Source organism: Adiantum capillus-veneris, chromosome 14, assembly GCF_014529385.1.
Source record: "Adiantum capillus-veneris isolate H3 chromosome 14, ASM1452938v2, whole genome shotgun sequence".
NCBI lineage: Eukaryota > Viridiplantae > Streptophyta > Polypodiopsida > Polypodiales > Pteridaceae > Adiantum > Adiantum capillus-veneris.
Genome location: NC_140944.1, coordinates 22890621 through 22917087, shown reverse-complemented (window position 1 = coordinate 22917087; position 26467 = coordinate 22890621). Strand labels below are relative to the sequence as shown.

At 43.7% G+C, this 26467-nt stretch overlaps 1 protein-coding gene across 2 annotated transcripts; it reads right to left on the bottom strand.

The window, feature by feature from the left end:
- Positions 1-1241: 1241 nt before the first annotated feature.
- Positions 1242-26206, bottom strand: LOC147442081 (uncharacterized). 2 transcript variants are annotated; one of them, XM_086528386.1, is made up of 3 exons: positions 25813-26201; positions 25053-25157; positions 1242-1771 (listed from the first exon to the last, which is right to left on the bottom strand). In XM_086528386.1, exons 1-3 carry the CDS (start codon positions 26140-26142, stop codon positions 1460-1462), a joined length of 747 nt encoding a protein of 248 aa, XP_086384512.1. In that variant the 5' UTR covers positions 26143-26201; the 3' UTR covers positions 1242-1459. The 2 variants fall into 2 exon arrangements, with proteins under 2 accessions (XP_086384512.1, XP_086384513.1); XM_086528387.1 differs by lacking the exon at positions 25053-25157 and having other exon boundaries at positions 25813-26206.
- Positions 26207-26467: the final 261 nt, after the last annotated feature.

Below are 26467 nucleotides of genomic sequence, written 5' to 3'. Positions count from 1 at the left end.
GAACTAGGGCTCACTCTTGGTTCATCCTGGCATTTAGACCATGGAGATCAAAGCCATGCGATCAGACAACGGTTATGGGTTTCAACTCCACTTGATTCTTCAAAAGGGGAAAAAAAAAGTATTTCCTATTCTATAAATTTGTTCAAGGTTAAGAGATACAAGCCATATGTTTAGGCCACAATGACTGCAAAAAAATATTTCCTATCCTATAAATTTGTTGCAAGGTTAAGAGCTACAAGCCATACGTTTAGGCCATAATGACTCACTTTTTCTTGACTGAAGATATAGAGGTCAGCTGTTATGTTTTGCATGTAGAACTCAGCATGACCCTACTGTACCGATCAGAACCCTGACAGTCTTCAAGCTCAAATGCATACAACATTCAGGCCATTGCTTTAATACGCTAACCTGTGTAATCCTCCCTTCATGGAATCAAGACGAGATGTACACACTAGTCCAAAGCTGGCTAGCATCCATGCAAAGCATTCATTGGCATTGCATAGCAGCATCACCAGCCTGTCAGTGCATCATCGGCATAGAGGAAGCTTCATTAGGCCAATAGCAAGGACCATCAAGTCCCACATCAACAAGAATTATTTGGGGGTCATGACAGTTCAGTTGTTCACCCAAATCAAACCACATGCTACACCACTTGTGTTATCTTGTGCATGTTGGGTAGGGCCAGTTATACGTATACCTAGATGAATCCAGGAAGAGCCCAAATTCACATATACACTCATGGTAGTCACCCATAAGACCATATAACCATCAATATATGCTCCCAACACCACACAACCCACATGCGCACACACAAGCATACGTCAACACAAAGTTCAAAGTACTGAGTTTCTATCACTGATGAAGGGCAGACTCAGCCACGATGAAGCCTAGCACTACAAAAAAGCTTAGAGAGAATTCATGCAGCAAAAAAGGTAATTGATAGGACATATGCACCACTAAGAATAGGAAGAATTTCCACAATATCAACTGGCCAATAATATGCTGGAAAGGGAAAAGCAAGCACTTTGGCAGGAGACCTGCAATTTGGATGCATGGAGTTAAATGTGCCAATGTGATTAAACTGTGACGAATGCATGTTCAAAATCCTTTAGATTACACCAACATGATGAAACGCACATCATATCAGACATATGACAAGGGCCTGGCAAGCTCGTAATGTATAGAAGAAGATAGGAGATTTAGAGAGCACATCACCAAAAACCAAAAGAACTACTACCCTCTGCATCATAAAGTGGCAATTGTTCTGCATTAAATCAGACCACATCCCAGAAAATAAAGAATTAAAGACCCTACTCAGATTGTGAGTGTTGTGCTGATACATCAGTAAGGCTCTTCGCAAAACCTCCAATATGTTACAACAACAAAGAGAAACCTCTACTATTGATATGAAGAATATGTTGCATCAAAGCTTTGTTGACATGGGTTTTCTCACCACTTTCTATAAAATATTATTGTACTGGCTTGTTAATGAATCCTTCAGATTGCTGTATAAGCCATACAGAGAGTATTGATGTAAATTGCTGATCTCGAACCAAGAGTTGAATACCCTGTCATGCTTGTCAGAGCCAGAGAAAGATAATTGGAAGCTGAGGCTGCAGTCTACTTTGCCTCCTTGAGTCTTACAGCTCTGTCGAGGAATCGCACAATCTGTTTTATTCAAGCACACAAATGTTGAATTCCCTTGGCATGAACTGCAATCGTCACTTTTCCACAGCAGGCTCTGTAATCTTCCCTTGCTGAAGTCCAAAACCTGAAACAAGTCGCACAGAAAACACATGAATTCATCCATTTGCCTCAACTCCTTACCATCCAATACTAACAAATTCTACCTGTTATAAGGTCCAGGAAGCTGAGACATGAATTATAATAACAAAAGCATGAAATTGCCGACGGAGGTACTCTAGACCCTTCTGACAAATGTTTGAAAAAGCGGCCCCCACACGGTGCATATCGTCGTGAGAGCACCAATTAATTGTGAGCTGCATTCTATGTACAAGAGAGATGCAGTAGGATACGTGAAGAGAGCAATATGAACTGCCAAAAGGATGCATAATGCCATGTAATGTGTCCCCGATCCATGCTGAAGATCACTGAAGTGCGTGCCCATAGCCTGAGAAACGAGCCTCTCCACTGCCCTCGAGGAGCTTGCTGAAGTATCCGACTGGCTGCGAGGAGAATACTGCAGCCCTGACCAAATGTCAGCCAACATGGCACACATAAAGGAAGTTGCTAGTCCAGTACATGAGCATAGGGAGCCCTCCAGATAATCCATAGCGTGATGCAACAAACCGTAGCAAACACTCTGTCCCGACTCCCGGCACTGATGAGCAGCCCGTTGTTGGCCGCATCTACAGTGAAAGAGATGCATGATGCTCTAGTAGGTAATGATGTTGCTTCTTATCTGGGCCTCACAAGGCAGTTTCCTTGATTTTTGGGATCTATTGCACTTACCTCTACTGCAGGGTTTTCAGCAGATTTTTAACATTGATCAAATGCCCTCCTCACATCGTGCCTCGTTAAAGGCCTGCCCTGTGGTCTACCAGGCTACACACCTGTGTAGCTGTCAGAGCCTCTTAGTATCCTGTCCGGCCGTGTCGCCCTCCAAGCTTTATGCACCGGCACCCGTGGTGTGCTCTACCAAATATTTGTACACACCATGTGTGAGGATTAGCGGTGCTAATTCTATAATTAAGACTTAAAACTTCATACTTAAGATCAAAATGAGACTCAAGAGACTGAATGTGTGTTTGATTGCTTGAATGAATGCTTTAAAACTGAGTACAATAGGCTCCTTATACAGGAGACGAAGAGACACAAATAAAAAGACACGTCTCATGGTGAAGAGACGTGACTTTAGACGTAAAGACACATCTTTTCGGCGAAGAGCTGCAACCATTGGACGAAGAGTCGCAACCGTAGAGCAAAGGGATGTGACCAATCATCGAAGGAGTGTGGCTTTTGGCGAATAGGCTTGAGCAAAAGGTCGCGACCATCCAAGCGTAGGGGTTCTCCTTGGCATGGCACTTTGAGTATCAGCAACTAGGAGTAAATGTAATATTGTAACATAGTCACAATCGTGACATTCCCTCCCATTTAAAATGAGAGCCTTGGTTAAAGAAATGACTTCTAATGTTGATAGAACTTTGGAAAAGCATTGAATCTTCAAAAATCTTCAGTCTTTGAGTTATCTGAAACCTTTATATTGAACCTTTGCTTCTTGCGAAACCTTTTTGCTTTGACTGCTAAATCCCATGTCATTGCATTATTCAAAGACCTTTTAGAGGAATCTGGCATAATCAGGTTGACTCCAACAAGAGGTTGATCTTCAAAATCCTTCATGCGATATAAGATTTCTGGTTTAAGATCTTTCGATAATTGCGAAACATTTAGTGAAGAGGAAATATTCTCAAGGCACCATTGTATCATGTTGTTTGACTTGTACATGTGGGGCTTGAACCACTCGTTCCACATGATAAAGCCCATCTAAAACCAGTTCACGTCCATCTTTGAACAAATTAATACTATTTCATCGAAAGCTAATTGCCGGATCATATTGGAATAATCAATGCTGACTAAGAATCATGTCGTAAAACTTCATACTTAAGATCAAACCGAGACTCAAGAGACTGAATGTGTGTTTGATTGCTTGAATGAATGCTTTAAAATTGAGTACAATAGGCTCCTTATACAGGAGACGAAGAGACACAAATGAAAAGACGTGTCTCATAGTGAAGAGACGCGACTTTAGACGTAAAGACACATCCTTTCGACGAAGAGCTGCAACCATTGGACGAAGAGTCGCAACTGTCGAGCAAAGCGGTGTGACGAGTCGTCGAAGGAGTGAGGCTTTTGAAGAAGAGGCATGTCTCTTGAGCGAAAGGTCGTGACCCATCCAAGCGTAGGGGTTCTCTTTGGCATAGCACTTTGCGTATCTGCAACTAAAGTAGATGTAATACTATAACATAGTCACAATCGTGACACCAAGTATGCTCCATGGTCCTGCTACTATAGGTGGAATTGGACTCTGTCAATGCAGCAGAAGGTATGGTGACACAGAGGATAAAGTCGGCCTATGAGACAAATCAAATATACATGCAGAGGATGAAGTCAATAGAAGGTATGGTGACACAGAGGATGAAGTCGGTCTATGAGACGAATCAAATATGCATTTGTGTCCTCCATCTATCAAGAAAGAATAAAAGTACGAAGTAACAAAATCTGGTCCTGTGGCAGGGGGGAAGGGGGTGATTCATGGGGGGCTAGGATACAAGATAAGAAAACACATTGACCAAAAGGACAGATATCCACCAAGGTGGTAAACCGACAACAAGTCCAAGTCAAGAAATCTCTGGAATAGGAGGATGAAAGCCGTCTAGAAAAACCCTTCCAATATATACCATGTCAAGGGGGGGTCCTCACCTTCCTTCATCTCCTGCTGCTATACTGAATTTCTCCATCTCACTGGTGATCATCATCGGTGAGCTATTCGATGCCTTGGTTTTGGTCTCTTCCTCTATAACTTTTTTCATGACTCGTTCAATAGTTCGTCAATCCATCCACTTCCTTGTGCACTTTGGCTGTGGGTTGGCCACTCGTACACATGTTGAACACGGATCTCATGTACATGTAGGATTTGCACAAGCACTTTGCTCGTATCAGGTTATTTTGGCCATTTCATTATTTTTTAGATGAGGGTTTTATTTTTGGTTGTCGTATTTGACAAAGATATTTGCCGACCTTGCCTTGGCTCACAATATATGTGGCTTAGGGGGCTCTTTGTGTCACGTGACACATCCAACCCTATGTGTTTGTGGACAAGCTACACCATAACAAGGTTCCCGTCAGTCCAATCGGTCTAGATTAGAAGTGATTTGGCACTTTTGTGAGTCTATTCGTAGACCGTGCATACCCAGTCACTTAGTGTAGATGCATATCCTCTGGTTGCACACCGCATAAGCATAAGCATTTCCATCAGATTCCATCAGAGTCAGTTTGGGGATTTTTCCAGTGACCATCCTATTTTTTCCTATTTTTGACATTTTTCACTTATTTATTAAGTGACTTTTGTTGGGAACTAAGTAGGGCAAATTGGGTAAGTTAATATATAAGCAAACCCAAGTTAGTACTCTTGGGCAGATGAGCAAGGAGCACAACATGCTTTCAAGCAACAAGTACTCCCTCCCTCTCTCAACAAGACCCTCTTCAAGCTTGCCTTGGTGAGTTCACCCCCATCAACCCCTAGCGTTTGCTATCGCCATACCCTCTCCCCCCTTGGCGTTTCCCACCAACAGCCATCGTTTCCCACCAACAGCCATCGCCAGCAAGTCCTGCCTCTTGGCGTTTTTCCCCACTACTGGCAGCCCCAACTCTAGCATTTGCTAACGCCAACGATACCTGCAAGAGGGCAGCGTTTTCAGCGCAGCCCAACACCTGCGATAAAACAGCGTTTTCAGCCTTCGACAACGACCACAAAAACGCAGCCTGATCTTGCTAAATGCTCAGCGTTTTTACCAGCCATAATAGCCTCGACAAATCAGGGATTTTCAGCCATAAGAACAGCAGCAAACCAATCATTTTCAGCCCCCCAAAGTGGTCCAAATTCTCAGCCATTACCCCTTTGTGGACAGTAGATAGAAGAGCATCAAATTCAGCCCTAAATAGTAAAGCCATCATCGTCGTCACCAACATAGTCACGAATTGCATCAGTCCATGCATCATCATTGTACACCTTTGTGCAATCAAAAGTAGACCACTCTCGCCGACGAGAGTGAGGCCTTCGGAGGAGGGTTTTACAACCTCTCGGGTGTCGTATCTCTCTTCTCTCTTTCTCTCAGTCTCATACACTTGCACGCACAATATCCACTCACTTTGTTCGTGATCATAGCACTAAAGACGGAAGGCTCTCTCCTTCCCTAAGAACTAAAAGGAACCTTGAGCAAATATAGATCACTAATCTTGAGAAAATACAACATTCATTCCGCTGCACCTTACATTGGTATCAGAGCTTTGGAAGTGTTCTACACTACTCAAGGGAAGAACCACAAGAATTTTTTTTGCTTGTTGAGGTCGCACGAACCCAAGTTCGCTTGGGCGTGTCAATTCCTAATCGTGTTTTGTTGAAGAGTGACAAGAATCCCAAGAAAGAAGGGCTTGTCCAGCCTCCCCTTGTGTCTCTTTTCACTCATTGAGAGAGGACCGTGCACTTAGCGGCTGGCCAATCGACGTGAGGTGGGCAAAAGCAACCTTGGTGTGAGCGCAAGACCGCCAAGGGGTGCACCCGCGGAAAAGAGTAGAACTTGGGTGAAGAGAAGATCCTTCTCAAACACGGTTTCCTTTTGCAAGCAAAAGGAACCCTCAAGAACCAAGAACCGAAGACCCTCAAGAATCCAAGTTCCTCGTGAACTTAAGAACCCAAGTTCCTCGTGAACTTAAGAACCCAAGATCATAGTGCATGGTCGTCACCCGAAGCGGAATGGATACTTCGCATACAGGTGATGAGCATGAGAGAGGCGACGAAGACTTTTCCCCACCAGGAGATGATTTCTTCAACCCTCCCCCTTTGTCATCTACACCACCAAGTGCACCAAACCCTATGGAGGCAATGGTCCAACAGATGATGGCCATGATGGATAGACAAGAAGCAAATCGCCTTGCTTTAGAACGCGAGCGCGGTGAATGCAAAGAACGAAAACAACAAAGACATGCGGAAGAGGCGGCACGAAGCGCGGCCATTGAGGCCGAGCGTGCAGCTCAAAGAGTGGCCTTGGAGATTGAGCGTGAAGCTCAACGAGAACGCCGCACTCAAGAATTGCTTCGGGAAGTACTTGCTTCAAAGTCCGACCCACCCAAAGATCGTGGGAGTTCATCAAGTGGCGCAAGCCACGATTTGGACTCCAACAACCCGGTCACAAAGAAATTGACCTTCAGTAAGTATGACGGTAAGATGAATGCTACGGTTATTCATTCTTGGTTGCATCAATTTAATGCTTATTTTGCGACAACTAAGAAGATAGGAAATAGCAAAGTTTTGACGGCAGCCATGTACCTTGCCGGTGATGCCATCAATTGGTACCACGCATGGCAAGAGGCACAGCTAGCCGCGCACCTAGAGGAAGCCGACGGATTCACGCCCAGGTTAAGACGCGGTTTATGCCACCTCAATACCTCGCACGATTGAAGGACGATTGGCGCACTCTCAAGCAAAACGGTATGCCGGTTATGTCTTTCTCTAATCGTGTTTTGCAGCTAGGCACTCAATTACGCAAATCGGATTCGGAGCGCAAGGAGGCATTCCTTTACGGATTGGACGAGTATATCAAGTATGATGTCGAGGTACTTGATCCAATCGATCTCAACAAAGCCGTAGCGATTGCTTTCGCACACGAGATGAAGCACAACAAAGGAAAGCCTAAGGAAAACAAGACTTCTCAAGGAACCCCGCAGAATTCTCAGAAAACACAGAATGGTAAGAACGGTAAGAATGGTAATTCTACTAGCCCTTCTTCCTCTAATTCCTCGGAAAAGAACATTAACAATGAATCTAAGGGTAAAGCTAAAGCACCTGCAAAACCTAAGCTAACCCCTGATGAAAAAGCTTCACAAGGAATTATAGTAGAATACATCACGGCTGAAGAACAAGTGATTTATGCTAAAGAAGGTAGATGTCACGTCAAGGGTCACATTAAGAAGGCCTGTCCTAAGACAGTCCCTCCTAAAGAACCAAAGGCACCCACAGCTACCACAAGCACTGTCACAACACAACCTGCATCTTCTCCTGACTCTAACACACACATTGATGAATCTCTCTTGAAGTGTTACGGTCATATAAAGGGGCAGCGTTTTATCATATTGTTTGATCTAGGGAGTATGCATGATGTGATTAGTCCCCTTCTCGTTGAGAGAACCCGCCTAGAGGTTAGTCAGAAAGCTCCTCTCGAGGTTTCTGGCTTCGCTCCTGGTATGGACTCTCTCATCACGAAGGAGTGCCTTGATGTGATGTTTACCGTTCAACAAGCTTCTTTTAGTCGGAAATTTCTTGTATCTCCTCTCTCAGGATGTGATATGATTTTGGGCATTAAATGGTTTCGTGAACTTGACGCTCACATTAAATTTGGTGCTAACACGATCACTTTACATTCCGACACTGATTCCCCCCTCATCATTCGTGTTGAGGAGGGCTTGCATTCTTTGCCTCTCATCTCTCATGTGCAGGTAAAGCGTGAATTACGACGAGGAGCACAAGCGGCATTCATCTATGCTGCTCCAGTTTCCCAAAGCATTCAGGCTCCAGCTAAGTATTCAGAGTTGTTTACCAAGTTTAAACATCTCTTTTTGCAGGATGATCTTCCACCTCGTCTCCCACCCGAGCGGCCGGAGGACCATCGCATCGAGCTTATGGAGGGAGCGAAGCCTGTCAGTAAGACTCCCTACCGTTTGAACAAGTCACAGGAGGAAGAGTTAGAGCGACAACTCACACAGTTGGTGGCTAGAGGATTCATACGTCCTAGTGTAAGTCCTTTTGCTGCCCCTATTTTGTTTGTTCGCAAGAAGGATGGTTCGTCTCGTTTGTGTGTTGATTACAGGGCATTAAACAAGATGACCGTCAAGAACAAGTTTCTGATGCCTCGCATTGAGTATATCCTCGATAGGCTCAATGGGGCAAAGGTTTTGAGCAAGGTCGATCTCAAAAGTGGATACCATCAGGTACGGGTATTCAAAGGCGACATTTTCAAGCCCGCTTTTCGCACCGAGCGAGGGCAATGGGAGTATATTGTTATGCCTTTTGGATTGACAGGAGCCGTGGGTACGTTTAATCGTCTCATAGTAGGTCCTTTCAGCGATATGGTTGGTGTATGTGTGTTCATCTTTCTAGATGATATTCTCATTTTTTCTGCATCGTGGGAGCAACATGAAAGAGATGTTGAAAGGGTACTAACTCGTTTGGATGAGTGTCAGTTGTACATTGCAGCTAAGAAGTCTGAATTTTTTCTTACCGAATTCATTTATCTGGGTTATATCATTTCTGCAGAAGGCGTCAAGCTAGACCCCGCGAAGGTGGAACAGGTTCGTAATTGGGATTTGCCCAAAACTGCATATGATGTGCATTCTTTTCTTGGTCTATGTCAAGCATATAGTTCACACATAGAGAATTTTGCACGCATTGCTGCACCTATGACTTATGTTTTGAAAGGGGTAAAGACTCGCCGTCACCGCGTAGACTTGCTAATTGAGGCTTTCGCAGCTCTCAAGGTTGCGATGACAGAAGCACCGTGTCTTATTCTTGCCTCTTGAGATGATCCCTTTGAGGTATGGACGGATGCCAGCAATGTCGCCATAGGCACGATGCTCCAGCAGCATGGTCGCCCAGTAGCTTTCCTTTGCCGGAAGCTCAATAGTGTGGAAAAGAATTATTCAGTTTATGATAAAGAACTGTTGTCTGTCATTCACTCTCTTAAGCATTGGAAGCATTTTCTGTATGCTAGAGAGTTTACAGTGCGCACAGATCATCAAGCCCTCAAGTGGCTCCAGTCTATGCATAGTGCAGGAGTGATCTCCAAGCACGGTGGTCACAATTTTTTGAGCAATTTGGAGGTTTGATTGAGTATGTGCCTGGAAAAGCTAACCCTGTTGTTGCAGATGCGTTGAGTCGCAAAGGACTGATTTTGGCTCTTGAGTCAAGAACCACATTTTCAATACAGGGTGAGTCTTTTGACAGTATGAAGAATCAGTATGCAGATTCGGAGTTTGGTAAGTATTGGTTGCAGGCTCTTGCTTCCCAAGGGCCCAGCAACTATCTCATTCGTGATGGATTGTTATTTTTTCGGCAACGTTTATGTATGTTGCCCTCTCTCAGGCCAACCATATTGCATGATGCACATGATTCTCTCACGAGTGGGCACAAGGGAATGAACACCACATTGGAAAAGATTGCACGATTTTTTTTTTGGCCTAAAATGCGAAAAGATGTGTTTCGTTATGTCCCACGGTGCACTATACGTCAAAAAGTAAAAGCTCCTCGGGGTAAGCAGCAAGGCCTCTTGCTTACGCTGCCTATTCCCGAGGGACCTTTTCAGGATATCTCTATGGATTTTGTGGCTAACTTATCACCAAGTCTGCATTCAAGGAACACTCAATGTTTAACAATTGTTGATCGTTTCAGCAAATTTTGCATGTTGATTTCTTGCAAAGCCACAGTTACTGCACAAGATGTAGCACGATTGTTCATTAAGCATTGGTACCCCCTCTGTGGTTTGCCAAAGTCCATTGTTTCAGATAGGGATGTTAAATTCACGTTCAACTTTTGGCGCGCACTCTTTGAAAATTTTGGCACAAAGTTGAATTTTTCATCGGCTTTTCATCCACAGTCAAATGGTCAAACAAATATTTACAATCAGTTGGCTTTCGATGTGTTAAAATCTTATGTTCATGATCAACAGTCTCAATGGGAGCTCTATCTACCATTGGTTCACGCTATTCTAAATGACTCCTTTTCTTCTGCTATTGGTGGAACTCCGTATGAGGCAGCTTTTGGCCGTCCGTTCCAGTCACTTTTGACTAGATCGGTCAGTCAAATGCCTGATGCCAATGCTGAGAGTCAGTCATTGGATGAGATTTCTGAGAGTGTGAAGCTTCAGCTAAGCAAGGCTTAGGAATCTTATTCTCGGCAGGCTATCAAGCATCGTCAGGAGGTCTCAATCAAGGAAGGAGATTGGGTATATCTAAGAATCATGAAACAACGTCTTAAGCAAGTTGGAAAGAAATGTCCTAACTTGTCTTTTCGTATGTATGGTCCATTTCCAGTCATCAAAAAGATTAATGAGGTTTCAATGAAATTGCAATTGCCTAACTCATGGTCAATGCACAATGTTTTCCATGTTTCTTGGTTGAAAGTGTTTCAGGGAACACCTCCAAAGGACATTTCGGAAGAAGAAGAACCGGAGATCATCAATGAAGCTGAAGTCATGGAGCTGGAGCAAGTCTTGTTGCATCGGTTTCGCCATGGTTCGAAGAAACAAGTACGACAATATTTTTTGAAGTTCAAAGATCGAGGAACCCATGAAGCGGTGTGGGTATACGAAGAGTTCTTCAAGGATTATCCAGAGTTGTTGGCAGACTACAAGGAAGCAATGCAGCTCGGTACCAGTACCTCACTTTAAAAAGGAGGGGATGTCACGTGACACATCCAACCTTATGTGTTTGTGGACAAGCTACACCATAAGAGGGTTCCCGTCAGTCCAGTCGGTCTAGATTAAAAGTGATCTGGCACTTTTGTGAGTCTATTCGTAGACCGTGCATGCCCAGTCACTTAGTGTAGATGCATATCCTCTGGTTGCACACCGCATAAGCATAAGCATTTCCATCAGATTCCATCAGAGTCAGTTTGGGGATTTTTCCAGTGACCATCCTATTTTTCCCTATTTTTGACATTTTTCACTTATTTATTAAGTGACTTTTGTTGGGAACTAAGTAGGGCAAATTGGGTAAGTTAATATATAAGCAAACCCAAGTTAGCACTCTTGGGCAGATGAGCAAGGAGCACAACAGGCTTTCAAGCAACAAGTACTCCCTCCCTCTCTCAACAAGACCCTCTTCAAGCTTGCCTTGGTGAGTTCACCCCCATCAACCCCTAGTGGTTGCTATCGCCATACCCTCTCCCCCCTTGGCGTTTCCCACCAACAGCCATCGCCAGCAAGTCCTGCCTCTTGGCGTTTTTCCCCACTACTGGCAGCCCCAACTCTAGCATTTGCTAACGCCAACGATACCTGCAAGAGGGCAGCGTTTTCAGCGCAGCCCAACACCTGCGATAAAACGGCGTTTTCAGCCTTCAACGACCACAAAAACGCAGCCTGATCTTGCTAAATGCTCAGCGTTTTTACCAACCATAATAGCCTCGACAAATCAGGGATTTTCAGCCATAAGAACAGCAGAAAACCAATCATTTTCAGCCCCCCAAAGTGGTCCAGATTCTCAGCCATTACCCCTTTGTGGATAGCAGATAGAAGAGCATCGAATTCAGCCCTAAAGTCATCATCTTCGTCACCAACATAGTCACGAATTGCATCAGTCCATGCATCATCATTGTACACCTTTGTGCAATCAAAAGTAGACTACTCTTGCCGACGAGAGTGGGGCCTTCGGAGGAGGGTTTTACAACCTCTCGGGTGTCGTATCTCTCTTCTCTCTTTCTCTCAGTCTCATACACTTGCACGCACAATATCCACTCACTTTGTTCGTGATCATAGCACTAAAGACGGAAGGCTCTCTCCTTCCCTAAGACAAATATAGATCACTAATCTTGAGAAAATACAACATTCATTCCGCTGCACCTTACACTTTGTCCTTTGTCTTGTATCATTCATAGAGTTTGCCATTTGGAGTTATTGGGCTCGCCACCCTTCGTCCATCTGTCTCTCTTCTCTCTTTCTCTCTCGCATGCCATCGTCTTTCCCTTCCACAGTACACTCCAACACTTTGCCATGACGAAGCGCCCAGGTGGGCTGGAAAAAGGTGACTCCCAAGTATACATAAGACTCCACCTCTACCTATCCACCTGCAGCCATGAAGACTGTCGCACTCCTAACTACCCTAGAAGTATGAAAGATCATGACGTTGGTTTTCCCAAGGTTCACTATCAAGGAGAAGAAGAAGAGTATTTTAATGTCGTGGGAAGAGAGAGAGAGGAGATGCGGAGAGCTAGAAAGAGAAGATGGAGAGAGAGAGAGAGTGGGACAAGACTTGCACAACAACCTCTACTTTACAAAGAGAGGTACAAAAGGATACCCCAATCTGCTAGAATAGGGGCGTCCCCCCTTCCCTATATAGGGTCCAACATGGCTGCCCTACTCCCCTACAATACCCCACCATAAATGCATGAATATGAGAAGTCACCTAGTGAAAAATAGGGCGCCCACTAAGAAGGCCTGCGAGTGGCCATAGTAGACAAAAATTGGTATTACCCCTGGTGTGTAGAATCTAGAAAAGCCTCCCAAGGTCAAATACAACCACAAAGAATCCCTCACTCACTACATCTATATACCTTCATAAGTTCAGAATAGTCTGAACTCACGAATTATAAGAGGGAATAAAGCACTCATAAAACTATAAAAGCAAGGGACACACGAAAAGAAAAGAAAAACAAAAACAAACAAACAAACAAACTAAATCACTTTGTTTGCTACGAAACAAAACTAGATAAAACAAAACATTATTAACTTAAAAATGTTTTTAGAAAAGGCATGTGTAAAATAAGTTGACGCAACTTACTTGGCTTAAAACAAGTACTCAACTTCAAGCAAAAAAAGGATAAGACATCTTAAAAACTTAATCCTCGAAATCAAACTTCACACAACTTATAACGGAACACATTCTTAAGTCCTCAGGTAAGCTAAATATGAAATCGAAAAATGAATACTACTACAAACCTACGAAGAGCAAAGAACCAAACTTGACAATATGTGATCTCAACTTCACTTCTTGTCCAAACAGGAAGAATAAGATTATCACCTTTATCATGCATAGCTTGGACAATAGCTATGACATCCCTACTCACGTCGTCAGTGCCCAAGAGTAGGTGCAGGTTTATATAGAGGCCATTCATGCTTTGAACGTACTCTACAAAACCAACGAGCTGAGTTTCTATCACCCTCCGGAGGTGATGGGCATACTCAGCCATGATAAAGGCTAGCAATTGTCAAGCTATAGTGAAAAAACTAGAAGCACTAAAGATCAAAACAACAACATAAGGTGTTATTAAGTCAAACAATAAGTGGGCTTTTTAGCTCCCCACTTCTATTGAATTTACTATTGATTATCTTGAACATTCCAAAGGAAGAAACACTAAAAATAAACTTACTACGATGCAAAAATGAACGAACTTTTTTCATGATTCTTTTGAATGAGTATCCTTTTTCAACTAGTAAAGAAATAAGATGGCAAGATTGAACAACAAAAGTAGATTTACTAGAACAAAGACGAGAAAATCTAAATAGTTGAGAGCAAATGACACCGTACTTAGCTAAAAGAGAAATGTTCGAAGAAATGTGAGGCATGCGGATGATTTTTAGATTGACATATTCTGGTTCAAGGCGCTTATCATAGATATCTACTTCTAATCCCAAGGGAGTCTGAAAAATCTTAAGGTCTAAAAAGGCACAACAATAACTATTTGTGGTACAGTTAAGTTCACAAAACTCCTTGGGATAAATTCCTCCGCCCACAGAACTCGAATTCAAGTACATAAAATCTTGAAAAGAAGGAACGTCAGGGACAAAAAGATCATCTACAAAGCGTCTTACATTGCATAACTTGTGCAAAAATATTGGGCAAGTGTTAGCAAGGACAAGACGCTCCATAAAATCAAACTCATAAGTAAAAAGATAGAAATTAGCAAGAAAAATAGCACAATTGGTGCCCATAGGGATACCAATTGTTTGCTTGAAAAGAGAGTCGCCGATGGTTATATATAAATTGTCCAAAAGAAAATCTAACCAAGATATGATGTCAATGTCATCTACAATCCTAGTGAATCTCTTTCTTCCTTTGTCTACATCTACATTCTTATTTTTCGAAGTCAAAGTTCAAGGCTGACTTTTCTACTAGCAATGCCTTGTACCTATCCTTCTCAAGCTTGTACGCAAAAACTTTTGAAATAAGAGACTTGACTCTAAATTTAAGGTCCTCCAAATTTAGCTTCGTGTATAGCATTGTAAAGTCAAAAGTTTGGAGACATAAAGGAGAAGATTTCTCCTTAAGGCTTCTTGAAGAGTTCAAAAACTTTAAAACAGGAATCACGCCTACTGAATCATTTAAAATCCAACTTGAATCGGTAGGTACGTCTGCTTCCTTTAGCATATTATTCCACAATTCATTTACGCTAGGTAAAATCTAAGCCATTTGGAAACCTCGGTCAAAGAGGTGTTACAAGAAGCAGCTGTAAATCTAGGCTTTATAGGGTTCTTGTGGAACTTCCAAACGGTATATAAAAAAGGTAATTTAGGCTGGCACTTGAAACCAAAAGACTTACAAAAGTCTTGATGTTTCAAGATAACCTCTTGCATTGAAAGATCACAATCACTGTAAGTCTGAGAGTTTACTTCACCTAACAATCGTGAATATTATAAATAACATAAATAACTTGAGAGGTATGAACCGGACTTAGAGGACGATCCACAGCAAGATGTTTTTTCCTTAAACGCCTCAAACGATTGAGGGCTTTTATGGAAGAACTTGAGTAATGAGTACTAACTAAGACATTCTTAAGAGAAGCCCAACGAATAGGACCATCACCAAAAACATGCAAATTCTTCAAATTAGACTTAGCTAAAAACTTAAATCTTTCTTGATACAGATTATGACTACTTCTAGCTACTGAAAAGAAAGAAGGGTCGAAAAGACGTACCTGAGAGTCATCAACATTGCTGGTTGAAGCTGAAGAAGAAGTAAAAGTGTTTTTCATTTTTGTAGTAAGGTCAGTGTTTCAGATCACTACATCTAGATGAGGCACTCAAGAGAAACTCTTAACACACCCTCTTAGATACTCTCTACACCAAACCAAGTTCTTGGCAAATCCACACTACATCACCACCTCTGCCAAGAGATACACCGCCTGACACCAAGAGACCACATAACGCTCAATAGGACAAAAGTTAGAATTGATCACCTTCCAAGGAGCATAGGTACAAGGATAGAGACCACGTAAGACCACCTTTAAGAACACATTCACCATACTCAATGCAGGTTGTAGCCACATTACCATGTCTTCATTGGTGTACCAAAACATAGACTCTCCATTAGCAATCTCTAACATATCAAGTCACAGAGAGTATCAACCGTAGAGAAGTGCAAACGAGGCTCAAGGCTGCAAGCAACTTCACGTGAAGGATCGACACACTAACTGAAATCGATCCAAAATCAGCCCCCTCTACCACACCCCCTCTAGCTAGTTGAAAAGCAAGTACCTGGCAAGAACAACTGCACACGAATTCCGTCTTGCCTTCAAAATGCAGCCACAATCTCGTTCAACTCCTCACTAAATAACAGCCGTACTCCTCCATTATCTACCCGCTGAAAATGCAAATTCTCAAGGGTCCTTTGCGACAAAATCGAAACAGAGCACTCTCGGCCCTCCCCGAATGCGAAAACACAAGTTAGAAAACCTTCTCTGCAATGAAAACGCAGCCACAAGTCGCCCTCCTGCTGGCTGACGATATGCAGTCCAATCCTACTTTCGCGTACTTCAGAGAGAAAACGCTAAAGAGAGGTTGAGTCGCCTGCACATGAAAACGCTAGCAGAATGAAAAACACTAGAGGAAGAGAGTGCGCCCAAACGCTATATCTCTGCACTGAACAACATACCAAAAGTACACCGGGGGGGGGTGAGTGTGCAGGCTGCCTATATAGGCAAACTCTCAATTTGCCCTACCTCAGTCTAAACCCCACGACCCTGATAAATGATAAATGACCTAAAATGCTAATAAATATGTGAACTCACTAAAACTGACCGACGCATATTTAGTAGCAAAATTGCAAAAGACTCGAGACTCTGACCCCGAGAAACCCTAGGAACGAGGGTCCCGCCTCATGCCACGCTACCGTGTGAGCAACACAACAAAGTGTATCCGAAACCAAACACCTCGATAGGAGCCGCTGGAATAGCTTCTAGGCGAGCCCTCTTTACCAGAGAGTCACTAACCACATCATAGTTTTTCTATACGTCAACCACACGTCAGACGCACATGGGTATGGAAGTACGGAATAGACCACCCAGAAATTCCACACGTCATATAGCCTATTACATAGGATGCTTAAAGGCCTGCATACTACACCACCATGTTTAAAACTTTATACACAAACACAAAACCATAGAAAGATCGTTTAGAGACTAGCTTGTGGGCGTGGGAGAAGCCCGAAGGTGAGCAAGAGAGGGCGAGAGGATGGGCTGGCCGCATTGATTCGTAGCTCGCAGCTCGTGCCCAAATTTCATGCTCCCTACAATGCGTGCATAACAGAGTCAGCAGCCCAGCTCGTGCAGCCAAAAAATTGCATGCGAAAAAAATTTGCCCCAATTTTTTTGCGGGGTACAGAATCACTTTTTGTATGCTTTCGTACACGGACGAGTACGGAAGTACAGCTGGGCAACCACACACGTATGAAAAAAAACTATGAACCACATCATGCATACTGCCAAAGTCAAACAAAACCACAACATGTTGACCATTCACATGACCATAACATTTAAAAAGAGATATTCAAGGTGCTCCTCAAAAATGTGTGGTGTGCTTTCTGGATTAATCAAGGTGTTACACAAGACATGGATTTTGTGGATGCTTTTGGGGGTGCTTTCTTAGGACAATCTTTTTTTACATGACCCTTAGTGTGACATTGATAGCATCTTCCTTCTTTGCAATAAGCGACTCTTTCTTCCAGAGTTAACCATCCTCCTAAGATTCCTTGAGCAGATTTTTCATCACGTGTCAACTTAGGTTTATCTTGAGATTTAGTCTTTCCCTTAGATTCATTGTGAGAGTTCTGTGCTCTAGGTGTAGAGGTCCGAGGAAGATTGAGAAGAAGAGTTACCGTTATGCTTACCATTGGTCTTACCGTTCTTACCATTCGGTGAGTTCTGAGAGGTACTTTGAGACAACTTGGTCTCCTTAAGCTTGCCTTTGTTGTGCTTCATTTCTTGGGCAAGAGCTATTGCCACTGTGGTGTTGTAGTCTATTGAAGTACTCATCTAACCCAAAAAGGAAAGCCTCCTTTCGTTTGGCATTCGATTTGCGCAATTGGACGCTAATCTGCAAAATACAGTTAAAAAAAGACATAACAAGAGTGCCATTTTGCTTAAGACCACGCCAATCTTCTTTTAACCAATCAAGGTACTGTGGCAGCATGAAGCGAGCCTTAAGCTTGTCTTGGAAGTCGGCCCAATTGAGAGAGTGGCACGCCATCCGCGGCATTCTCAAGGTGCTCGGCCAACTGTGACTCCTGCCAAGCTTGATACCAATTAATGGCATCACCCACTAGATACATGGCAGCACTCAAAACTTTATTGTTGCTTGTTTTCTTGTTAGTCGCAAAGCAAGCATTAAATTGATGCAACCAAGAATGAATCATAGAAGCATCCATCTTACCATTATACTTACTCAATGTCAACTTCTCAGCGACTGGATTGTTGAAGTCTTCGCCTCTACCTGTGCCACGAGATGATTCACTGCCTCCTTGAGTGGCTCGGTGTTCGGGGTAAGTACTTGTAGTGTAAGGTGCAGCGGAATGAATGTTGAACTTTGCTCAAGATAGTGCTCCGAACTGTGCTCAAGGGTTCCTTTTTCTTAGGGAAAGGAGAGCCTTCCGTTCTTTAATGAGAGAGTGCAATGGACACAAACAAAGTGAATGGACATTGTGCGTGAAGGTGCTGAGATTGAGAGATAGAGAGAGAAGAGAATATGACACCAGAGACGACGTAAAACCCTCCTCCAAGGGCCCCACTCTCGATGGCGAGAGTGGTCTATGCTATTGATTGCACAATCTAGTACAAGATGCTGATGCAAATCTAAGGGGCTATGTCGAGGTGGTGTGGATGACGAGGACGAAACTATGGCTGAAAACTGAGTGCTTCGAATCACTGATTTGCTGATGAGAAATAGTTGTCTTTATGGTGCTTAAAGGCTGCCCTAAACCGTTGTATTGCTGCTATGCTACTGCTGCAAATCGCCAAGGCAATGGCTGAAGAAAACGCTAGTTGCAGGACTGTCGTTAGCGTTTGTTGCTGAAAAACGATGTTTCAAAACGCTGGCTGAATTGATGCTAGCATGAAGGGGGGTTGTCTTGTTGAGACGGGTTCTTGTTCTTGATGAGAATTGGCCTGTTGAGCACTGCTCCTGCTGCCTCCTCTGCCAGAAAGTGCTAGCTTTGGTTTGCTTATATATTATCTTAGCAAAATTTCCCTACCTAGTTTCCAACAAAAGTTCACTTAATAAATAAGTGAAAAATGTCAAAAATAGAGAAAATAAGTTTAATGCACTGGAAAATTTCCCTAATGGATTCTAATGGGAACGCTTATGATCATGTTGTGTGCAACCAGAGGATATGCATCTAATCTAAGTGACTGTTCATGCACGGTCTGCGAACAGACCCACAAAAGTGCTAGATCACTTCCTATTCTAGACTGACTTGACTAGACTGAATCCTAGTCATGCTGTAGCTTGTCCACGGACACATAGAGTTGGATGTGTCACGTGACACCCCCTCCTTTTCAAAGTGAGCTACTAGTACCAAACTATATGCGTCGAGGGAGATTGCCAATAGCATCCGGAATCCTCAAAAGGACTCTTCGCCGGCCCACTCTGATGTGTGGGTCATGCGATACTTGAACTTCATGAAGGTCTGCAACGCTTGCTTCTTTGGGCCGCACCGAAAGCGACACAAAGTCTGTTGTGGCTCCTTCAATGCTTCAACTTCGTCTAGAGTCATGCTTCTTCCTTCTTCAAGAATCTCCATGGCTGAAAATTCCTGAAACCACTTCCAACACAAAAACATGAACATACCCATTCCATGTAAAGTGAATGGAAAAAATCAAATCTTCCTAAAAGACTGTGCATCCAATGTAGATGAACAAATAGACGGAGTGCCCAACCGTTCACCACACACACACGCAAACAACGAGATCGAATCTTGTGTTTCTGATCTAAATCAATCAACTGTGGCAAATCACAACGGAAGTGCCCATGCTTGGTGCTCATACTCTCATGTGCTCTTTCTACAACTGTGTCATGCCAAGGAAGGGACATGGAATGTGACTCCCTTGAATGCATACTTTTCAGTTTTTCATGAACAATCTGCATACATTCGTGCTCACTCATGAGTGAAACGTGCTCAACGTACAATATGTCATGCCTAGGAAAAGGGATCACATAAAGACGCTGACTAAAATACAGGAAACGATCACAAATGAAATACTCGAACAATGCGTGCTGACGAATCATTTGAACACATAGTATTTCGTGTAAGGGTTCTTTGGACCTAGGCTCGAGAGCCAAGATTGGTTCTTCCTGAGGGGGTTCTTTGGACCTCAACTCGAAAGCCAAGATCGATTCTTCGTGATTGATCGAATTTGCAACGAGGTTAGCTGCACTAGAGAAAGTATCAACTAACACATCATCCTTGTAAACACTCACATCATCTTCATGCAAATCACCATGCTTGTGAGAAATCACATCTTGATCATCATGCAATTCATCATGCTTGTCATTATCATTCAAATCATCATGCTCATCATTATCATGCAATTCGTCATGCTTATCATCATGCAAATCCTGTGTATCATGCTTTGGAGAAGAAGAGACTGAGAGAGTCTCCTGTTCCTGATTCTGTGCAAACTGCGCCTGCACAATAGAAAAGAATCACAAGAACTCTTTCATGAGTTGGTCGCTCTTTTCTTCTCGCGATCAAATTCTGCTTGTCTTTCTTTGGCTACACACCTTATGGCTGCCATTCCTTCTTCGTATTCACGATCTATGGCTACCCTTTGTTCTTTGTAGGCCTTTATTTCTGCTTCTCTTTCTGCTTTTCGTGCTTCGCGTTCTAACTTCATGTCCATCACCATCTTGTCGAAAGCCTCCATAGGAGTTAGTGCAATCCTTGGCGTAGATGGGGAAGGGGGAGAGTCGGAAAAACCTCATGGTGGGGAAAATTCTTCTTCGCCTCTCTCAGGCTCATCACCTCTAAGCGAAGTATCCATTCCGCTTCGAGTGATGACCATCCACTGAAGTCGTGGGTTCCTGTGGTCTTGGGTTCTTAAGTTCACGAGGAACTTGGGTTCTTGGGGGTCTTGGTTCTTGGGGTTCTTGAGTTCTTGAGGTTCTTGCAGGTCTTGAGGTTTTTGAGGTTCTTGGGTTCTTCTTTCGCTTGCAATCTGTGTTAGAGAAGGATTTTCTCTTCACCCGAGTTCTGCTCTTTTCCGCGGGCGCACCCCTTGGCGGCCTTGCGCTCACACCAAGGTTGCTTTTTCCCACCTCACGTCATTTGACCGGCCGCTAAGTGCACGGTCTGCTCTCAATGAGTGAAAAGAGGCACAAGGGGAGGCTGGACAAGCCCTTCTTTCTTGGGTTTCCTGTCACTCTTCAAAAACACGATTAGGACTCGACACGCCCAAGAGGACTTGGGTTACGTGCGACCACAACAAGCAAAAAAATTCTTGTGGTTCTTTCCGTGAGTGATACAGAACACTGCCAAAGCTCTGATACCAATGTTAGGTGCAGCGGAATGAATGTTGAACTTTACTCAAGATGAGTGCTCCGAACTGTGCTCAAGGGTTCCTTTTTCTTAGGGAAGGGAGAGCCTTCCGTTCTTTAATGAGAGAGTGCAATGGACACAAACAAAGTGAATGGACACTGTGCGTGAAGGTGCTGAGACTGAGAGATAGAGAGAGAAGAGAATATGACACCAAAGACGTAAAACCCTCCTCCAAGGGCCCCACTCTCGATGGCGAGAGTGCATAGTTACCGGAACGCGGAACGCAGTACGGGAACGGCAACGGGATCCCCGCGGAACGGGGGAACGGCTAGGGGTCCGGAACGGGAACGTCGCGGAACGGGAGGTATAAAAAACACCCAAATAGTGCAATTTTTAGCTCCTTGTGTTTAAATACAAGAAGTATTAGAGTGCTTTGACTCTAATACTCACAAAAAACTCGTTTTGAAGACCATTCAACCTTGCTATGACTAGATGATGAGAGAGAGAGAGAGAGAGAGAGAGAGGGAGAGAGAGAGTGAGATGGAGAGGGAGAGATTTGAGAGAGTGGGAGGGAGAGGAAGAGAGCTTGAAGGCTTGAAGCCTTGAGCCTTGAGAGAGTGAGTCTTGAGAGGGAGAGATCTTGAGAGTGAGAGGGAGAGAGCTTGAGCCTTGAGGATTAGCTTGTGAAGAGAAAGGGGGAGGGGGGTGCATTTTATGAGTCCTTGAGGCCTTGCACACTTTCAAAAGAAGCCAAAACATTTACTTCAATTTTTTCAATTTTTGCCAAATTTGTTTGTAGCCGTTGGCCGTTTCAGGGGCATTCCGGAACGGTCCGGGGGCGTTTCGAAACGTTCCGGAACGGCCGTTCCGGTTTGCATTGGCCACCCGGAACGTCAGACGTTCCGGAACGTTCGGGAAGGGAACTGCCCCCCGGAACGGGGGCTAGGGGGCGTTCCCCGGTAACTATGCGAGAGTGGTCTATGCTATTGATTGCACAATCTAGTACAAGATGCTGATGCCAATCTAAGGGGCTATGTCGAGGTCAACGGTGTGGATGACGAGGACGAGACTATGGCTGAAAACTGAGTGCTTCGAATCGCTGATTTGCTGCTGAAAAATCGTTGTCTTTATGGTGCTTAAAAGGCTGTCCTAAACCGATGTATTGCTGCTATGGTACTGCTGCAAATCGCCAAGGCAATGGCTGAAGAAAACGCTAGTTGCAGGGCTGCTGGTCGTTGGCGTTTGTTGCTGAAAAACGCTGTTTCAAAAACTATGGCTGATGTTGTTCAAAAACATTGGCAGAATTGCTCTTGGAAGCGCCTAGGGCAGGTTGAATTCGTTGATGCAAGGCTGAATTGATGCTAGCATGAAGGGGGGTTGTCTTGCTGAGAGGGGTTCTTGTTCTTGATGAGAATTGGCATGTTGAGCACTGCTCCTACTGCCTCCTCTGCCAGAAAGTGCTAGCTTTGGTTTGCTTATATATTATCTTAGCAAAATTGCCCTACCTAGTTTCCAACAAAAGTTCACTTAATAAATAAGTGAAAAATGTCAAAAATAGGGAAAATAAGTTTAATGCACTGGAAAATTCCCTGATGGATTCTGATGGATTCTAATGGGAATGCTTATGATCATGCTGTGTGCAACCAGAGGATATGCATCTAATCTAAGTGACTGGCCATGCAAGGTCTGCGAACAGACTCACAAAAGTGCTAGATCACTTCCTATTCTAGACTGACTTGACTGGACTGAACCCTGGTCATGTTGTAGCTTGTCCACGGACACATAGGGTTGGATGTGTCACGTCACATGTAGGATCAACTCCTGTAGGCGTTGGTCTCGCTTTTCTTTGGCCGCTATGCCTTGAGCCTCGCGTGCTTGCTCACGCTCGAGCTCCATAGCTGCCCTTCTTGCTTCAACCGCTATGTGTTGAGCTTCGTGTGCTTGCTCGCGCTCAAGCTCCATAGTTGCCCTTCTTTCTTCACAGTCACGATCCATGGTGGCACATTGCCCCTCTTATTGTAGCACCATCTCCATCATCGACTTGACCAAAGCCTCCATAGGGTTTGGTGTAATCCGTGGCGTAGATGGGGATAGGGGAGGATCGGGGAATAATCCTCCTCGTGTAGAAACTTCGTCAACTCCAACTCCACTCTCGTCACCTTCACGCAAAGTATCCATTCCGCTTCGGGTGATGACCATGCACTCAGTTCTTGAGTACTTGGGGTTCTAGGGTTCTTGAGGTTCGTGAGGTTCTTGAGTTCTTGAGGTTCTTGGCTTGCAATATGCGTTTAAGGCTTTTCTTGTACCCAAGCTCAACTCCTTCCTACAAGTGCACCCCTTGGCAACCTTGAGCCCACACCAAGGTTTCTTTTTGTCACCTCACGTCGATTGGCCTGCCGCTAAGTGCAAGGTCCACTCTCAATGAGTGGAAAGAAGGAACGAGGGGAGACTCGACAAGCCCTTCTTTTCTAAGTTACCTGCCACTCTTCAAAAACACAGATTAGGGATCGACATGCCCAAGTGGTCTTGGGTTACGTGCGACCACAAGCAAAAGAAAAATTATGTGGTTCTTTGTGCTTCTTTCGTTCAATGATGATACCAAACACTGCCATAGAGCTCTGATATGTAATGTGCAACAAAACTAAATGATGGTGTAAGCTCAGGATGAGTGATCAATGAGTGCTCAAGGTTCCTTTTACTTAGAGAAAGGGAGAGCCTTCCAGACAAGGGAGAAGCAAAGCTTTCCATTAAAGCTGTGATCACCTGCACCCACTACTCACACACACTAGAGTTCACAATGATGAAAATCAGCCTCCTCCCTCAGTTGTGAGCGCCCCCTCTTGGAAAGAGCTTCTAGAGTGTGTTGGCTTCCAGGTTACTCTCCTACTGTCATGTGTCTAGTTTGCCCCTTTTGAGTTAATTTCCTAGTACCCACCAACTTATAAAGTGTTGCGTGGGGCTGGACTTTGAACTGAGCGTAGCCAACCTTTTATTGCTCGGATTTCACTGCCGATTGGCCAGACCAACTCGTGGGGACTTGACCTTCACTGCTGCGGGTGAAACTCTTGACCGTTGGCCATTGTGAAATGGCCATACAATGTCCGACTTCAAATTTCATGGGGACGCTTAAGGGTGATTATGATCCCAACGCTGAGCTTTGCAGGACGTGGGGCATGGTGTAGGCACCATGCCCAAGAAGCACTTATCTTCTTTTACAGCACAAAGAACGCCAATTTTATCTCGATTGAGATGGCGGCTCGATTAGGCATCAACCCTAGAGACATGGGGCCATAAATGGATGCAGTGTTGGCGACACAGGAGCAAGAAGTCTTCGTAACGCCTATCATTGGTAAGATGCGGCTACATTGCCGGTGTTACATAGGACACGACGACTTCAACATCGTGCCTTTGCTACAGGGTGCTCAAACGTGCCACTCCACATGTGAGCTGCCAATGCATGTTTACTTGCCACTCTATATTTGTCATTTTAATGTGTACAAGGATGCAAACATACTCATAACATGCACGCGCGCGCGTGTGTGTGTGTGCGTGTGTGTGTGTGTGTGTGTGTGTGTGTGTGTGTGTGTGTGTGTGTGTGTGTGTGTGTGTGTGTGTGTGTGTGTGTGTGTGAGAGAGAGAGAGAGAGAGAGAGAGAGAGAGAGAAGAAGTGCACCTATAAGCTATGGCCATGTTTATGAAGTCCTAATGAAATAAGATAAAGTAAACTATATAAGCTAGTCCTCTATCAATTCAAGGTAGCTTAACTATTTTAACTTTGAAGTTGCCGTAGAGAAAATCATTACCAATGTGAAGCTTGTTATAACATGTGCTGAAGATGCCACTGTATGAGGATATGAGATCGCAGCGTACTTGCTTCCAGCAAATGCCACCATCACTTTAGGATTGCTCTATGTCCACGTAAGAAAATAATCACAAACAAATCTTACTGTTATGATTTTACCCATAAATGGTTATGAGCCAAGCCTTAAACCTTTTTCTAATGATAATTTGACGTGTCTAACAAAACCCATCCTCTCTTGACACATAGCTTCTCCTTACTCTTAGAATTAGTGGGAAATAATGGTGATGTCATAGCAAACAAAAATTGAAAAAGAAAGTAAGTGGTTTGCAATTACTAAGACATTCCCACTAGTAATTTTTGACCTATCATTGGCATAGGCCTCCGTGTTTGGTTCACTTTTTTAGCTTTGGAGATAAGGCAATGATGGTTGTAAGTGGATAACTTCAAACCATTGTTTGTTCTTTAATGCTATATCTTGATATTGAAAAAAACAAGACAATTCTCTTTGCTTTTGCACTCAATTTTTGATCCCCTCCTCCCCTCTTTCTTTCTCTCACACACTCACATTCACACGATCTTTAACAATACGATTCTTTATTTTGCACAACACATGCCATCTTAACTTCTTTACCATTTCTTATGCTTATTGAAAGACCACTCATGTATGATTAGAAAAGGAGCACGTTCTGAGTCCTAAAAAATGCAAACCACAAACTGTGTATACAAGTTTCCTCAAGAATAGTTCAGCATCCCAAGCTTACCAGGTCAATGTGGCTTTCATTGATGATAAGGAGGCTGATCTGATCAACTTTGGGGCGGAAAATGGAGAGTCGACCCGAAGACAGGCTGCTCAGGCGGCTGTCGCAAGGAGAATACTGGACATCTTTGACCAAAAAAGCAGATTTCTCGTTGCTGAAGGCGATTCCAAATGTAAATCCATCGCCCAACTGCACTGTAGTGTCCTTGCAAGGGTTGAATACGTTATTTGTGTCGCTCTCAGTGAACTTTACCAGATCCAACCCCCAGGCCGAGCTCGCCATCAGAGCTGTCATACAAAAGACTAGACAGCTCGTCTCCGCTGCCCTCGCCATTGCTTGAGAGAGAGAGAGAGAGAGAGAGAGAGAGAAATAGTTTCGATTATAATTTCGACGATGAAAAACCATCAAAACTGGTCTTGCTTGGTGGGCCTTGCTATATAACATATATAGATATAGATAGATAGAATATAACTGGATATATGCAAATCGGCCATTTAGCATATGGCACTGAAGGGAACAAGAGAATGACTAATTTGGCAAGGGCGGCATTGCATGAAATGGATATACATTTGAAAAATGATATAATGTTTATGGGAAGAGACAAAGTTAAGTGCATCAATTATTAGAGATTGTAGGGATGGTTACTGTTAAGATTATA